This window comes from Artibeus jamaicensis, unplaced genomic scaffold (genome assembly GCF_021234435.1).
Source record: "Artibeus jamaicensis isolate MK-2021 breed Jamaican fruit bat unplaced genomic scaffold, CSHL_Jam_final contig_2259, whole genome shotgun sequence".
NCBI classification, from domain to species: Eukaryota; Metazoa; Chordata; class Mammalia; order Chiroptera; family Phyllostomidae; genus Artibeus; species Artibeus jamaicensis.
The window spans coordinates 9,037,140-9,054,949 of record NW_026521468.1 but is presented as its reverse complement, the minus strand read 5'-3'; the positions used below and the strand labels follow the sequence as shown (position 1 = coordinate 9,054,949).

The 17,810-nt window shown below is 57.1% G+C and overlaps 1 protein-coding gene across 1 annotated transcript; it reads right to left on the bottom strand.

The window, feature by feature from the left end:
* On the bottom strand, positions 1-13,662 carry NARF (nuclear prelamin A recognition factor). Its single transcript, XM_037157928.2, has 11 exons — positions 13,344-13,662; positions 12,420-12,500; positions 10,552-10,695; positions 8,732-8,864; positions 6,988-7,122; positions 5,452-5,570; positions 5,061-5,190; positions 4,101-4,164; positions 3,145-3,279; positions 2,776-2,933; positions 1-1,409 (listed from the first exon to the last, which is right to left on the bottom strand). Exons 1-11 carry the CDS (start codon positions 13,368-13,370, stop codon positions 1,168-1,170), a joined length of 1,368 nt encoding a protein of 455 aa, XP_037013823.2. The 5' UTR covers positions 13,371-13,662; the 3' UTR covers positions 1-1,167.
* Between the last annotated feature and the right edge of the window lie 4,148 nt (positions 13,663-17,810).

Genomic DNA, 17,810 nt, shown 5'->3' with positions numbered 1-17,810 from the left:
CACCTTTGACATGTTTATTCCACCATCAGGTACCACGAAGGATGGCGCCCCACTGTAGGGGGACTGAGAGCAGACAATATGCAGTTTCACACAACAGCCCAGATTGGCCCAGATGGGGCCGCAGGCGCAATAGCAGAATGATGAGGGGGACCTAACAGCCTGAGGGTCCGAGAAGACCATCACCCTCATGTTAGCCAAAGCCAAGTGCACTGAGAAACCGACCTCAGGCCAGGCACAGGGGCCTCACTGACAGGACGGCCCTGACCCCTGACGTGCCGGGGGTCAGGGCTTGGAGAGTGGTCGCTAGCCCTTCCCGTCCACCGGTTTGTGGGCAGACTTCCCCTCTTCCTGCTCATCAAAGGCAAGCCCCGTGAGCAGGCACACAGGGCCGGGCTCGCTGTGTGTGGGGCGGCCGTGGAGGACGCCGCCTCACCAGCCACTGGATGGATGGGACAGGCTTCCCCTCCCTGACCCCACCCTGGCAGGGGCTGAGCCAGGCAGCCCCTCCTCACTCTGGCCTTCCACCTGTGACACCTGTCATCTTTGATGCGCCCTCCCCCACCAAGGTGCATTCAGCTCAAACCCCAAATGTAGAAGGGCGCGTGAAGGGTCTTGTCCCCCACACCCGCTGACCCCCGTGACGGGGCCTGGTCACAGAAGGAATACGGCCACTGCCGGAGCTCGACTCAGGGAAAGCGGGAAGTCCAGGTTTGTGCGGGAGCCTCCTGATCCCAGGACGTGGCAGTTTATTCCCATTGTGGCCAAAGTCGGGGTCCTGACAGGGCAACCCCACAGCCCGCCTGCTGCATCCCCTTTCCACGTCTGATCTGAGGCACGTGAACCGGAACAGGGTCTCAGCTCTTCGCAGGACACAGGACACTGCTGGGATTTTTTTTAAACCTAAAGACAGTGGTCTGTCTCCATGCTTGTTCTTTGGGATTTTTTCCATCTCAGGATGAAAGGATGCGTGAATTGGGGCAATCCTCCTCTCAAGGTACACATCCCAGTTGCACAGATGGTGCGATAGCGCCCCGCAGAGTGCGGGACTGTCCACACACGGGAAGCAGGGGATTCTGAAAATCAAAGCGATGAAAGAAAAGCTGAGCTGCTCCAGGCGTCTATGACACCCCCTTCTCAGGCGGCCTACAGGCCCCGTCTGCTGCACCTTCACCACTTGATGTCCCGGCTGCTGGTGGGCTGGCCTGGGCCCTGGTAGGCAGTGTGCAGGGCCTCCCGGACCCTGGGGGAGTCAGCCCCGCCCAGCCACTCCTGGTACAGCTCCTGCACGTGGGAGCTGCTCTCCGGGGGCCGCACGGGGATGGCGGCGTAGATGCCTTCCATCTGCAGCAACAGCGCCCTGTCTGCACGCCCGTCCTCTGCCTGGGCTTGGCCCCTGCCGCTTAAGCATCCTGAAAGACAGAGGCAAGGGGCTCACTCCCTGCTCTCGTGCCAGACCGAAGGTGGCCCTGGGGCAGGCGAGGAGCAGCAAAGGGGGGCAGCATTGTGAAGCCAAAGCCTTAAGGTGGGCCCTGGACATGTGTCCCCAAGGCCTCAGGAACCCTGGTCACAGGCTCACAGCCTGGGGCCTCCCAATTCTTCCCTGGTCACCCGACCCACATGTGTGTTCACCTAGATCGAGGTAACTTGCTAACCTTTAGAACTGAGGGCTGTGCGTGCAGACCTGGATGTCCAGTTTCCCTCGCAACTCACCAGCACCAGGGGAGCGCAGACACCGTTCCTGAGCAGCCCTGTCCTGCCCTCTGCGAGAGCACGTGCACTGCTCCCGCCTGGGCTGCACCCCGGGCCCCCGCACCCCGAATTTGGAGCGAACTTCTGCCCTGGCCAAGCCTCCCTCCCCTGCCCCTCGTCTGAGAGAACCCCGCTCGCCCAGCACGGGGCTGCTTCTCTCTCCTCAGAGGCCCAGCCCCCAGATGAAGCTCTAACTACAGGGCACCGGTGAGCGCAGGTGCTGGATGTCCCCCTGCAGGCCCTGCGTGGACCCCTCAGCGTTTCACCAGCTGCCTGTTCACTCCACTCAGGCTGTGCCCTGGGCCCCGGAGCACAGCTGCTGAGGCTGCTGGGCGCCCCAAGGCCGGCGCTCGCTTCTCTGCGCTCAGCGTCCCTCACTAGCCCCCACCCCCCACGAATGCTTGTGGCTTCTCCACCCCCATCCTGTGTCTCCTGTCTGCACTGTCCACCCGGGCCTCCTCTCCTCCAGCTTGTGTCACACCTGCAACTGCCCACCTGGGGTTTCCAGCTGAGCACCTGCGGGTGCCCTCACTCAGAACGGCAGACACCCCCGACCCTCCTCCGAGTGGGCTCCGTCAGCACCCAGGGGCCTGGACCACCAGTGGCCACAGGCTCCCCTCCTCCCCAACACCCACACCGACTCCGCTGGTGAGTCCTTCCGAGGGACCCCACCCCACCCATGTCTCCTGTGGGACAGAACCTGGCTAGAGGAGGTGGGGGTACCCTAGGGCCAGCCCCAGGCCCCATGCGCCCTGACTCTCTCTCCACCAGCCCCTGGAGCCAAGCTGGCTCTCCCCAAGTGCTACCAGAAAGACTCTTCTCTGGGACCCCTAGAACCAAGGGAGTTTTCCAAGGTGACATCTGGGTGCCTGCTCTTCCCTCACAGGGTGGGTGTGAGGAAATGGGAGGGCCAGTCGTGTCGCAACCACCTGGGCGATGTCTGTGTGCCCTCGAAGCTGAGTGAAGCTCCGGGCAGGCACGGAGAGGCCCTCTTCCCCAGGGACTGTGGGGGAGTGGGGGCCCTACCCCCAGCGCAGGCGAGGACCTCCACGAAGTGGAATGGGAGTCTGCCCTTCTTCAGCTTCAGGACCACATTCTGGAGGTTTCGAAAGCCGTACGCAGCAGCAAAGCGCAGCAGAACCTCCCCGCTCTTCTCGAGGGTGACCTCCTGGAAGTCCTTGTTCCTGCAAAATGAACAGAGGGGGCTGCTCTGCTGTGTCCTCCTCCGGCAGCGGGAAGGCCCTTCCAGTCCACGTCTGGGGGTCAGCAAAGTGGAAAGTCTGCACGTAACACACAAACCCTCTCGGTCCCGACTGGGGCGGGCTCTGTGAGCAGAGCAGCCTGGCCCCCAGCACGCACACATGTGCCCTGAGACCGCGCTGGCCGCGCACGCACCTGAGGGTGCGGTAGGTGACCTCCCCCACGTCTTCGTTGAACAGCTCCTTGGCCGCGTGCCTGAAGACATGCGCTAGGTGCCCATCGGAGCTGGCGCTGTCATGGCGCCTCACCTCCTCCTCCTGGTCTCCAAACCTCATCAGGCAGAGAAGCGACAAGAATTAAATCGGACTCCCACAGTTTTGACCCCAGGTGGCCCCAGGAAAAGTGAGCTCTGCAGGTGAAATGTGGCCTGTGCCTGTCTGCGCCTGCAGGGATCAAAACTCCTCTCTGCCGCATGAGCATCAGGGCACCGCACAGAACCAGTGGCCCGGGGGCAAGCACTGGGACTTGGAAGCTGACTCAAGAGCACGCCTGTCAGAGCTCCAGCTGGGACAAGGCTTTGCGGTCAGCTTGGCTCAAGTGCAGGCCATGGCCACGGGGACTAGAGTTGCTTCCACTCTGTGAACCTCAGTCCAGCCTCCCACACAGGCCACACACAGTCCTGGTGTGCGCTCCACACAGTGCCCAGGGCCCAGGACACGGCAGGAGTGCTGGTCATCGGTTAAGGTCACCACTGACCACAAAAGCGCAGCCTGCAGTTGCAGGTATAAAGGGGCCCGAGGAACCTGCTGCTTCCCCAGAGGCAACCGCCTGGGCAGGTGCAGCCGCGGCAGGGCAATAACAGATGCAGCTGGGAAGCGGACAGTGCTGAAGTGCAACCGACCACGGAGATGACTACCGAGTCAGGCCCGGGCAAGGGGGGGTCCCACACCAGGGTCCGCGTTTGGTTCGCTGAGCGCAGAAAGATGGCCGAGGGTCCTAGTGGGGACCGGTGGCAACATGGGCAGTGGCTCCCCACACCGCCCACAGCACGTACGTGACCTCACTGTAAAGTAGGGAGGCCCTGAGACAAGTGGCCACCAGAAATCACACAGGAGGCCCCACGAGATGACCCTCCCTGCAAAGCCACTCACAGAGTGTCCACGGCAGCGTCTTTCTCGGAGAGATCGCTTTGCTCCATCATCTGCACGACTTCCCCTGCAGACAAACGAGAGGCATCAGGCCCCAGTGGAAGCCGACGTCCTCTAGAGCCACGGGGAAAGGAACCCTGAGTTAAGGTGACCTTGGATGTTGGCTGTCTCGGATGGCGACACAACACCGATAGGACGAAAAAGGCTAATAAAGTGTTTCTGCTCCTGAAGTAAGAGATCTTCGCAAACAATCCCTGCAGCTCTGCCTCCCCCGCAGGAAGCTCTGGGACGGCCTCATGTGGGCGGGACCACCGACCCCACACGGGCTCCGTCACAGGACGTGCTGTCACCCAGGACAAGGCCACCTGAAAACCACTCCCACCTGCGGACGCCCCTCGGCGCGAAGGCTCCAGATCAGGGCCTGTGACTCCAGGTGTGCACCAGCAGGTGACGGAGCACACCTGCTTCTGCTCTCGGGAGAGACGCGGTGGAACGTGCTTCCTATAGAAGCACAGTCTCAGGGAAGCAGAGGCGGCAGCGGCCCCTCCCGCCCCAGGGCCCCACAGGAGCCTGCACAGGGGAGGCCTTTCCAGGGGCGTCCATGGGCCAGAGTTCCAGGCAGGGGACCCAGGGAGGGAGCCTCCGCCCCTGCAGGCTGCCCCCGTCTCAAGCTGCCCCTCGGCAGGCGCGGGCTCTGTGAACGGCTCTGAACACCCGTTTCCACGGGCACAGAGCCCTGCAGAAGCAGCAGTGCCGCCCCTGGGGCACCTGAGTTTCCTGCTCTCAGATGAAGGAAGTTTCACCTGTGCCCCCAGGGAAGGTGTGGCTGTCAGAAGCCTCCAGGGGCAGGTGCTGGCAGCAGGAGCGCTGCCCTCTTCACTGTCCTGGGGTCCTGTCGGTGACCTCAGAGGGTGACTGGCTGGAGGCCCCCACAGTGCTCACCCAGCCCCACCCACCTCTCACCTGAGGTTAACACGCAGTCAGCGCCCCGGGAACCATGTGAAGCTGTGGGAACATCTTCTCGAAGGGCCTCCAATTTCTTGTCATAGCACGGGGCCACGATGACGTGGTAGATCTTGTCTGGGGACAGGTTCTGTGGAGACAGCAAACTGTACCCAGGGCGGTGGCGAAGAGCACACCCATCTGCCACCCGGCCTGGCTGCCTCCTCGGTGCCCAGCTGCCCCGGGTTGAGTCCTGTCTTCCACAGACCAGTTCTTGCTCCACTTCCCGCCCAGCAGCAGCTCCAGGCCCCCCCCCCCTGCCTCCCTCACTCGCCTCAGCTCCCATTGTTGCCAGCCCCCCGGGCAATCCCGTACCCAGGCCTGTGCTGCCCAGGGAAAGATGTCGGCTTACCTGCCGTCTGGCGAAGTAGTCCTTCACCAGTGAGCCCATGACCTGCTGGGGAGACTTGGCGGTGCACAGGTAGGGTGTGACGGGGTGGCCCAGCACCCGCTCCGCATACCGCACCCAGCCTGGGGAGAGACCAGGGCTCCTCGCAGCTGGTCCTCCTCCTCCCCGCCACACACCAGGGAGTCTGAGCTCCCCAGACCGTGTCCCCACCAGGGGTAAAGCTGACACCTCTTCTTCAAACCTCACCAGAAATGTGTGACAGAACTGTCCCTGAGGCTGCCGCCTCCCAGCAGCTAGGGACACAGGGCCCCAGGGGCCTGTGCCTGACCCTGGAGGGCTAGGCCAGAGGACAGAGTGGAAGACACAACTGGTCCCCCAGACGAGAACACACTTGGAGCAGCTACGAGGCAGCCCCGGGGCTGCACGGATGCGGTGACGCCACACAGCCACAAAGTTGTTCTTACAGAAAGGGCCACAGAGCCTGAGTGGATGGCTCCTGCCGCACCCCCTGGGGGGACACGGAGTGATCAGCCAACCACAGAGCCACTGAAGAGCTACAGCTCGCCCCCGTCACCAGGGCCTGACCAGTTCTTGGAGAAGCATCATGTGACCCTGCTGACCCTACAGACAGGCCCAGGGGATGCGGGAGCATCGCCTGGGAGTAACTTTTCCGAAACAAACCAGACAGCAGAAAGCAGCCCCATCTGAACCAGAGCGCATCCCGCCAGGCTGGGCTGGTCAACCCGCGTGGCCACGGGGACCGATGGTGGATCTCCTCTGCTTGGTTTTGTAGGTGGGTGGGAATTATTTCAAACTCTAAGTAACCATACTGTCAACACTCTCTGTTAGTAAAGCATGACCCAAATGACTAACAGTGACGTGTGAAATGGTAGAAAACTCCAGAGCCACGGTGGCGGGAAGGAGGGTAAACTAAGAATAGACACGTGAGCGAAACCCTAACGCTGGAGTTGTCCACCACCAGCCGGGCCGGCGCCAGCGGCTTCCCCGGGCGGGGCTCGAACCGAGTCCTCACCACCTGCCGTCACCCCACGGCACTTTCTTCCTTCTCCACTCACGCGCCACCTTCGAACGTTTCACTGTTGCAGAACTCCCTTCCCCGGAGTTAAAAAGCCTGTGACGAATCGTCTCTATGCCTCAGATGTCAATTTAAGTCTGGTCTAAAAAGGGGTCCCGATGAGACCTCCGTTTCAGTGTGAAGACACTTCTTATTCTGTAAGTTGTATGTAAGCTGGCAAAGGGTGGATGAGTATTGGCTGTGTTATCTATAATTATTTGGATGTCTGAAATATGTCATACTTTTAAGAGAAAATAGATTCGCTTTTCTTCATACATATGTTCCTCAGAAACTTTAGAAACGGGGGAAAATGAAAATAAGATGTTTACAGTCAGGTGTCAGGGACCCCCCACCCCGCACGCCCCTACCAGAACGAGTGTGGCAGCAGACAAAAATGGGCCATCAGGCCAGACTCCTCATGCCCCCCAGTCCTGGGGCCACCCACGCGGACCCTGGGCGCTCACCGGGACAGGCGGAGGTCAGCATGGGCAGCGTGGGCTCCTCCTCGCTGTGCTGGTGGTACCGGCGCACGAACTCCTTCTGGCTCTCCAGGATGCTGAGATCCACGGCCACCGCCATGTCGAAGACATAGCGCACCCCTGCAGGGAATCGGCTCAGCCCCGCAGCCGGGCCGGGGCCCCTCCCCCCGCTGGGACGCGCCGAGGCCCTCCTCCCCGGCTGGCTCCGGGCTCCCCCCAGGGACCGCGGGAGTGCAGGACTGGGCCCCGCACTTTTTAAAGAATAGCACACATTTTGACGACAAAATACCTACAATCTCTCTTCTGCTTCTTGCTTTTCTCTCTAAGTCTATATTTACGTAAGCACCTCCATATGTAAATTAACGGACTATTGAAAGTTACTAGCAGCTTCTCTCCCAATTCACTGTACACACCAAATTTCAGTCCGTAATGATCCTTGACATCTTTAAAATGAGTAAATTGGCTGAGCACATCTTTATGAAGATCTTAATTTTATGTTGCTTTATTTTTCTTTATAAATTTTAATATTGGTAACTAAACTTGAAATAAAGTCATTTACTTTATTATAATTACTGAAAACACACTAAGCAGTTCACATTAATATCTACAGCCAGTTTGAATCTTAAAAGCAGCCACCCTGGCTGGTGTGGCTCAGTGGACTGAGTGCCGGTCTGTGAACCCAGGGGTCGCTGGTTCAATTCCCTTCCCTGTCAGGGTGCAGGCCCGGGTTGTGGGCCAGGTCTCCCGTTGAGGACGTGCCAGAGGCAACTGATTGATGTTTCTTTCCCTTCCTTCCCCTCTATAAATATAAAATCTTTAAAAATATATAAAATTTAAAAGCAGCCAGTTATCTTTAAAAAGAAACGCTAAGCGTCGTCTTAAAGAATCGCCTGTAGAAACCAATCTCCCTGTGAACATGGTTTCATTACTGAGGCCCCCACACGCCACCGCTGTGGCAGCACGTCGCCCAGTGACCCGGTCTCCGGCGGGACTGCGCTGACCGCGGGCCGTGTGGGGCAGAGGCAGGAGGAGCGGCGCCTCGCCCTGGTGGCGCTGTGCACCCGGGACCTGCTCTGCGCCAAGAAGCAGCGAGGCTGGCAGGCGGCCCCTCGTGTTTATGCCACGTGTCATCTGACTTTACCGTTAGTCCCCGTGTAGTTACGTCTCGTGGAACAGTGAGAACTGCTATCTGGCAAATGGCTCAGGTTCTCCCTCCCGTGCCAGCCTCTCGCTGGCCGGGCCCATGAAGCCCCACCGGGAGCAGGGGCAGTGCCGGCCTGGCGTCGGCGGACAACGCAGGAGCGCTCTGCCTCGGTGGGGCCGGCGTCACCCTGTGCTCACCCACATCTGAGTCCCTGCTGTGCTCTGTGGTGGCTGCCCCCCCCCCGCTCTTTAGGGGTTCCAGGGAAATGGGACGCCAGCCACTGCAGTGTCACCCGGCACCCCACAAACGCCTCCGTGGCTCCCATGAGCCAGGGCAACACGACGCTGACTGCCGAGTGTGAGACCTCCCAGGTGTCCCCCAGCCACCCTGTCTGGAGACGGTCCCTTGCCACTCCCAGAGGGGCCAGCCCGGCAGTAATACAGCAAGGGGGTGAGCAACAACCGCCCACCAGGAGTCAGAGGCAAGTCCTCCCCTCCCTGTCCTGCACCCTTGAGAAGTGAACCCCAGATCTCAGCGGGCAGTTACAAGCGTGGGGACTCTCAACGGTGCCCAAAGGTGCCTCACCCAGACTTTTGAGGAAGCCACAGAGTCTTCTGGATGCATCAGTGACGCTCAGGCCGAGTTTAGCAGCAAAATAAGGCAGAGACTGAGGACACACTGACACGGCCAGCACCTTGTGCTTTGAGGTATCACATTTCTAGAAGAAGCAGAGCAGAACGTCACCTGTGCAGCGATTTCACAAGGAGTGACAGGGAGACAGCTCAGTGAGACCCAGAGAAGACAGGGCGAAATGAGTGGTCTGCACAAAGACTAGTAAAGGAGAAGAAAAGTTACAATGAAAACATGGGACATCCCAAGACATTTAGCCAATTTTAAGAGAAGTATCATACTGATAAATGCAAGTATCTGGAGAAAAATGATTTTAAAGAAAAACAAACTGCAATACTGGTCCAGAAGTAAATGGAACGACTCAATGACAGTAAACACACAGACACACTCCCTCCCTCCCTCCCTCCCTCCCTCCCTCCCTCCCTCTCTCTCTCTGAGTGGCTCCCAGAGGCCTGTCTCCCAGGCCGGTCAGTGGCCACTTTTAAGGAGCAAGGCTGGAGCCCCCTGCCCCTCCGCCCAATGCCCTGCCCGGGGCGTCTCCAGGGCTCGCACTTCATTCTCACTCAAATGTCCCCTCTTCTGAGGAGGGAGCCACGCTATGACCAGGGGGGGATCGGCCTGAGCCTGGAGCCCAGAGGAACAGGGAGGTGGAAACTGCTGTCTCTGACGGCGCCCTGAGGGGCTGACTCAACGCACCCCAGGTCCCCCCTTTATCACCACTGCTGTTTTGAGGTGGAGTTAAAGAACTTAGACAACATAATCAGAAAAAGAGATACGAGAAGTCTATGGATTGGAAGAGATGAAATTCATTCATTGTAGCCAATAAGCAGAAAAACTAAGACAATCCAGATGACTGGGAGAATATTACGTCCACAAAATAGCCACACACAAAGCAGACATGGAAATCACTTTCCGACACACCAGCAGTGAGTGACTTTACAGGGTGTCGGAGTGAACTGCGTAACAGAGCAACGATGGAGCCCCACCCGCTCAGAAACAAATCACAGGTGTGGGGAGTGGGGGACCTGACACACCGTGCTGAAGGCTGCAGCCCTTCACAGAAGGTCAGGAGCAGCACAAGCAACAGGCAGCGCACGTGTGGATGACAAAGCCCCACAAGGTGGAGCACAGCCCCCCAGACGGACCAAGGATCGATGCGGCTCCAGTGCGACCACCACCCCCTGGACGGCACCCAGGGCTCCTGGCGCCTGCACAGTGGGGCAGGGGACTCTCCCTGTGACTGTGGGGGGACGGGGACAAACTGGGCCTTTCAGTGCACAGGCCTAGTCTCTCCTTGCTTTCCCTCTCCCCCGTCGTCCTGGCAAGAAGGCCACCACTGGAAGCCCAGTGATACCAGGGCAGCTCGGTACAGGAGGCTGCAAGGACTTGCCCCAGCCTGACGAGCCCCTTGGGACACAACCCTGACCTCCGAGAACACCCTGGAGGGAGAACAGCATCAGTTCAGCCACCAAAGATCCCGTGACCAGGTCACGCTACCACTGCACTACCTTGCATGGCAGAGGCCTCCCCCAAGCCCAGGGAGCCCGGTCAGGGTCCCAGCCATTGCCCAAGTCAGTGAGGGAGCAAGCGTGACCCCGGGCCATGTGATGTCATTCTTGTGGGGTGGGGCTCTGGAGAGGGTTGACTGAAGCAGGAGACTCGGGGCCAGGGCCCAGCTGCATGCACCACATCCGAGGCAGAGGCTTCCGTGTCCCCCCTTGACCTCCACCCGTCTCCTCCAGGCCAGGCTGCCAGGGTGCGCCAGGACGCCGTACCTTATTAAGGTTCAGAACTCGGAAGAAGTCCCTGGCGTTCTGCTGGGAAACTTGGACTCCTTCCTCTGTGGTCACACAGCTGTCACATGCCAGGCAGTCACTCAGAAATATCTTGGCATCAGCCAACTTATGGAACTCCCCCTTCTAGGAAAGAAAGACGCTGTTTTGGCTGGTTCTTTAGTACGTGGCTCCCAGGGAGAGAGCAGCACAGGCACAGTGCACAACACCAACACCAAACACCTGAGACGGCGGCCTGGCGCTCCAGTGGCTGGAGGACACAGCCACAGTAATAGACACCAGAGAGTCTCACGGATGACAAGGCCAGCACCATCATGTGGCAGGAGGAAAGCAGCACTCTTGTGTCCTAGGGGCTGGCCTGGACCCTCTCCTCCCTACAGCCCCTCCTCTGCTGCCTCTGGGGGCTCCTGAACACGCCCCAGAGAGTTCACTCAGCCGGTGGCATCCAGGGGAGCTCTGAACTGCCACAGCTCACTGCCATCTCTGGCACTCTGAGAGCACCAGGGCCCTCAGGCCACCCTCACTAATAGGGACTCCTCTCACCCGGATGCCCAGGCTACAAACGCTGCCGTCCACCCTCGGCCCCTTCCGGCTTCTCCATGGTGGGCCCACCCAGGCCCCACTGCCCTGTCCCCAACGTGGTGTCCTTTGCCACTCCCCTGCCCCAGCAACTGAAGCTGCCCTTGGCCACCTGTCCTACAACACACAGCCAGCCTCAGTGGCTCCCAGCACCCTCTGCAGACCACTTCTGTCCACTCCTTCTCTGGGCCTGGTGGGCTCATGCCCCACCCCTACTCGCCCCTTAGCTCTCACCACCCCGGGGCCCACTCCAGTTGCCCCTTCCCTGGTGGGCCCAGCCTAATGGGGTGTCCACACACTGAGCTGGCGGGGCACCTGCCTGGACTGTGTGCACACGTTATCTCGCCATCACCACAGCCGGGGGAGGGGACGTAACCCAACTCCCTGTGTCACGATAAGGACACTGGGGCTCTCGGGTTAGATGTCTGTCCTAGGTGACTCACAGCCAGAGGGTGGTGTGAGAAGCCCCAGGCCCAGGGCTTGGGGCTCGGGTGGCAGTGCCTGCTCTCTTCTGCCCGAGCGCCTGTCTCACCCTGGCGTGTGCGAGGTCGGTATGTGGATGGAAAGCAGGGCAGCACGGGTGCAAGAGGGACCAGGCCAGCACCTGTCAGACTAAACATGCCGTCCGGACTCTGAACTGCAGAGAAAACCAGTCCTTGGTTCTCAGCGTGGCAAATCCCCATTCATGAGCTGCTGCTGGGCTCTGAGGGCAGGACCACCCTGGCCTCCCCAAACTGCACTGGGGAAAGCAGCGGAGCTTCCCTGGAGGCGAGACTGTGGGCAGACACAGAGCCAGCTCGCCAGGGGCTTGAAAGCCATCTCTGCCAGTGAGCCAGCCAGGGTTCAAAACCTCCGGCGCTGAGTCAGCAGAGAGACCATCAGAAAACACACTTACAGACCCAGCGGCACCGCTTAAGCCCTCATTTCTCCATTTTCCTTAGAGCAGGAGCGTCAAATTCATTTTCAACGGGCGGGAGTCGGGGGGGGCCCACATGAGCCTCATGGTTGCCTTCAAAGGATTGAATGTAATTCAACTCCTTAACAATTAAGCAGAAGTTACATTTATACAGTCCTAAAATTATTTTGGCCCTTTGAAGGCAACCGCGAGGCTCATGTGGCCCCCGGTGGAAATGAATTTGACATCCTGCCTTACAGCAAAGAGGAGCGAAGTGACAGGAGTCCCGCCCCCCCTCAACACCCCCCCCCCCCCCAGAAGAAAACCAGCGGCTGCTGGTCCCTCCCGCCGATAAGAAATGGAAACGCCCACTTGCCTCTCCACGGTCCTGGGCCGGACTCGGCGCGCCGACTGAGGCATTCTCCGGGTCATCGGTTTTTGTTTTTTTACTACATTCCTTGAAAAGGCAAAGGCATGTGTGAAGAAACTTTGACCTGCACACTCAGTGCTCCGTTCATCTCCTGAGCAGAAAGCTGCTCTCGGGAAAGAGTAGCACCTGCACACGTGGCCACGCCCACCCGCACCCTGCGGCGCGGGCAGGGGACCCTGGAAGCCGCGTGCCTCCCACCCACAGGTGAGTCCGCGCCCAGCGACTGGACGCAGGTGCTCTGAGGACACGGTGAACCCGGAGGCCCCGTCCCGCTCTGGAGAGCCGTTTCCTGTGTGATGTTAGGTTAAAAAAGAGCACCTGATGGAATAACGCGTAGGAAGTGACTCGATTTTGGAAATACACCCCCCCCCGCCCCCACCGCCCTGCGCAGTCAACTCGCGTCCTCAGCCCGGACTCCGAAGCGGAGGCCGCTATATGTCACCTGGCTACACAGGTGGCGGGAGGACCGCACGCCCGCACCATCCCGTCGCCCTGACCACTTCGGTATAGGAAAGTTAAAACCCCCGGAAACACTGCACCGACTGTTCTCCCCCAGAACGGGCTGCGCTCGGACTGCCTGCGGGGCAGCGGTCAGTCGGCTTCTCCGCGGGTTTCGGTTTCCAACCACTGGGAAGGCCGGGTCTGCGCGCGGAGAACCAGCGCCGAGCACGCGCCGCGAGGTCCCGGGAAAGGCGCCCTGGCGGCGGCGCAGCGCCGGCGGCGGGGTCCGTCCCACCGACCCCACGAGGCGCGCACCACATCGGACCCCGCGCCGTCCCAGGCGGCAAGGGGACGCTGTCAGCGAGCAGCCCCGAAGCCTGACCTCGACCGCTGACCCGGACCCTGGCCGCACCGACGCGCGGGGCCCACCTTCCGCGTGCAGTGCTCACACTTCATCTGGAGCAGGGCAGGCAGGGCCGGCGCGAGTGACCTGAGAGAAGCACCGGGAAACACGGTCACTGCCGCCGGCCTCCCTCCGCCCTTTGTTGCTGTCGCCCCCGGCTCAGTCCCACCCCACGGCTCCGCGCGGCCAATGAGAGCGCTGGGGCCGGGCCTCACAGCCAATCAGAGCGCGCGGGGGCGGAGCGCGGCCCGACCCTCTCGGACAACGCGGAGGTGCCGAGCGAGCTGCCGACGGTCCCGAGAAGACGAGCTGGCCTCGTTCCGGGGCGCACGGGACCGTCAGCTCGGCGCCGGATGCGCACCGCTCTTCGGGCGCATGCCCGGCCGAGACTGCGCAGCCCTGGCGGGGAGGGGCGGAGGGGCGGCTCCGGCCTGCCGCCATTGCGGCCCCGAAGCGCCGCACGTAGGACTGGCGAGTCTACAGTGCGCACGCGCGGTGGGACCCGGGCGCACGCGGTCGGCGGGAACACGAGGTGTGAAGCGTAGGCTGCCCGTACGGTCGGGCCACTTCCTCCTACCAGGCGACTCGACCCTTATGCTTTGCAGAGAATATTGTTCCAACAAGTCATGGTACCACGTGAAGGGCTAAATGGAAATGTTGAACTTTGTTCAGGGTAAAGTTTCATAAAGCCAGTGCATATCATACAGCACAATCAGAAATGAGAACTTGCCAGGAGAATTCGGAGGAGAGGAAGAACAACAGCACGTTGTGGATGTCTGTCCAACACCAGCAACCCCCAGGAATCCCAGGATCTCGCAATCGTCACATGCTCAAGCTGTTCCAGGTCCCAGAAACCTCACTAGGGTTTTGGAAAGTTTCCTCGTTAACTTTATTTATAGAACTTTGTCTCATATTGCTTTTTATAAATGCATTAGTTGAATTGAGGTCTTAACCGGCCGCCAAATTGATGTTCTACATCGCTCAAATCCATGACAGCACCTCTCAGAAAGCATCTTCCATTTTCAGCATAATAAATGGATAATTTTAGGGAGTCATTTGTATGTATTTTGTTGATGTTTTACAAACAATACCATTATTGTGTGAAAAAAGCAAATTACAGTCGCTTAATTTCATTAAAAATGTAGTTATAGAGTTCCCCAATTATCTACTCCTCCTTAATTTAAATTGGAATCTAAATAAGGTCCGGTAGGTTCTGATAGTCTATATTACAATTGGTTTGTGTGTTTCTTATGTCACCCTTCAAAAAAAAAAACCCAACTTTTTGTGCCCTGAGCAATGTGGCTCAGTGGGTTGAGCATTGTCCTGAAAAGTGAAAGGTCGCTGAGGGTTCAATTTCCCATCCCGACACCTGCCTGGGTTTTGGGTTCCATCCCTGGTGGGGGCACGTGCAAGAGGTATCCAATCGGCGTTTCCCTCCCTCTGTTTCTCCCTTTCTTCCTGTCTCTCTAAAATAGATCAATAAAACCTTTAAAAAGAAAAACCTTCTTGCGCTGAAATAACTTGAGACTCACTTAACGGTTGTTGGTGGTGTTTTTTGTTTTGTTTTAAATGCGTAGTTTCCATCCGAGAAATCAGGTTGTTCACCTGTAGGGTTTCTCCCAGGTGCTGGCTGCATCCTGGTGGGTCCTTTTCTTACCTTTGTCCCCTGTATTTCCAGTAAAGGGTAATAATTACAACATTCTAGTGGTTTGATCACAGCTTAAGTTTTTTTGGCAAGAATACTTTATAGATGTTGTGTAATTTCATCAGGATGTTCTACTATGTCATTGTTAGTGTTAATTACCAGCTATATGATGAGCTTACCTAGATCCATCAATCCATCCATCCACTCGTTCATTAGGATGGTGTTTTAACCCTACCATTTATCTTATATTTTAAAAGGTTTTAGTCCTGGCTGGCATGGCTCAGTGGATGGAGTGCCAGCTTATGAACCAGAGTCGCCAGTTCGATTCCCAGTCAGAGCACATACCTGGGTTGCAGGCCAGATCCCCAGTAGGGGGTGTGCAAGAGGCAATCACACATTGATGTTTCTATCCCTCTCTTTCTCCCTCCCTAAGGATTTTATTTATTTATTTTTAGAGAGAGGGGAAGGAAAGCAGAAAGATGGAGAGAAACATCCTTGTGCAAGAGATACATCCATTGGTTGCCTCTCTCATGACCCCACCTGGGGACCTCTCCAACCCAGGCTCGTGAACCGACAGAATGGAATCAGAGATCTTTCGGTTCCCGGGCCAGCGTTCAATCCACTGAGCCACACCAGCCAGAGCCATTTCTTGTCTTAATGGGGGGAATGCTTTTACAATGACAAATTCTTCTCACCCATTATTTACTTTTGTACATTTTACACAGGCAGGATAAATGCTTTATTCTTTTCCTTCATTAACTGTCAAAAAATCAGAGTTCGTTTCTCAGCATGCTCCAAAAGTGAACAAAGAATTTAAAAATATACCACAATGAATTGCAGATTTAAATATGTGGGTACTTTCAATTCATTTGAACTATTCTTACTCATGTTCAAATAGTTTGTCTTTTTTTTTGGCAATGAGAATCTTTTCAGTTAGGTTCTGAAGTTCTTCTGACGAGACGCTAATTAGTCTCTGCTTTTGATAGAATTCCTTGTTCATTTTTGCTGAATTCAGCCTTTTCTATGAGAAGCCTGGTTCCTTTAGTAGGAATTGGTATTGGAAACCACAGAATGGGCACTAGCTCATTGCTACTGGATGGGTCATTGTTTCTAGGACTTTTCAGCGGATAGCACCAGGAGACACGTATTTTTAAAGATAAAATATGAATTCCCGCTGATCCTTCTCGTCCGACCCCAGGGGTACAGGGCTCACAGGTATGAACCTCATGGATCTTGGCTGTGGCCTCTTTCTCTCAGCCTCGAAGTCCAGGTTTCCAGTGGCTCCTCCATAAAACACTCATCTGCGTTTTCCCATCACACGCACAGAAGGTACCAGACTGACAGTGCTGACAAACCCAGGGCCCATTGCCAAAATGCCACAGTCTGTGTGTTTCAATATACACATTTATTTGCATCCTGTAACCTTTTTTTAAGAGACTGTATTATTTATTTTCAGAGAGAGGGGGAGGGAGAAAGGAGAGGAACATCAATGTGTGGTTGCCTCTCATGTGCCCCCCCCCCACTGGGGACCTTGCCTGCAACCCAGGCATGTGGCCTGACTGGGAATCAACCAGCAACCTTTTGGTTACCAGGCCAGTGCTCAATCCATTAAGTCACACCAGCCAGGGTTGTAACCTCCTTTTTAACTGTGGGATATTGATACACTTTATGCCACCTTACTCTTGTCACTCAGCAATACAGTATATGCTGGAGAGTTCTCCATACTAACACAGGTATCCCTCATTCCCTTTTCCAACAGATGCACCGTGCTCCGTCATGTGGATATATGTATTTAACAGGGTCCAATCAGGAGGGAGAAAGCACACAGTACTTTGAACAGAGAGGGCTTAATATAATAAATTATTATCTAGGGAGTAGAGCAAGGAGGCCAATATGAAGTAAATCGGTATAAAGAATGTAAGAATGGCAAGAAACAAGGCAACCCCTGCCCCCAGGAGATGAAGGAGGCCGCTGTACTCCAGGGCCAACTGAGATCTGGACCTTGCTGGAGAGGAGCTGTGGTTCCCTGGTCAGCAGAGGGGCCACTTGGCCCTGCCCTGGTGGGACTCAATGGAAACCCTCCTGGCCGGCTGCTGGGAAAGCTTTTTCGCAGGTGCCTCACAGGAGACCCTTCACACAAAACCACATAAGAGGGTGCCAGGGGACACTGGGAGCTGCTGGCCAGTACGCAATGCGAGAGCTGGACGCTGAAGAAGCCCTGTGAGCTGAAGGAGCCTGTGGACTCAGCACAGCCGCACCAGAACCAGGAAAAGGTCCTACCCCGGCAGCCCAGCACCCTCTACTGACCAAGCTGAACATCGCGCCTGAGAGCACAGGAAAATCTCGGGCTCAGATTCATTTTCACAGGGCAGGCAGTGAAGTTTGAATTTAGAGCTGAGCTATCGTTGATAATTGGCACCATATTTTACTTACTCCGTCCGCTACTTAAGGAGATTGTATTCATTTCCAGTCTTTTGCTGTTACCAGTCTTCAGTAAGAGTTTCATTAAGTTGGGTTATCATTTGTTCGCTCATTTAATATCATCTTTAAATGGTTTACAATCTAGTAGGAAAGGTGGGATGCAAAGGTACAATTTACAGGGTATCAACTCAGTTCTACCTAATTCAGAGAAATAAAATCACGTCCCCTTTAAGCTGCAGCAAGCAGGAGGGGCTTAAAGGAGGTGCTTGTTAGCAAGTCATGGACCCTGAAGACAATGATGGATCTTAACAGAGTGCCCTTTCAAGAAGAGGGGATGTGCGCCGAGGCACCAGGTCAGGGAACCTAGCTGTTCAGGCAGAGCCCAGTTTTGCTGCCGCTTCGGGCAGAGGTTCTCAGAGCAGTTCCT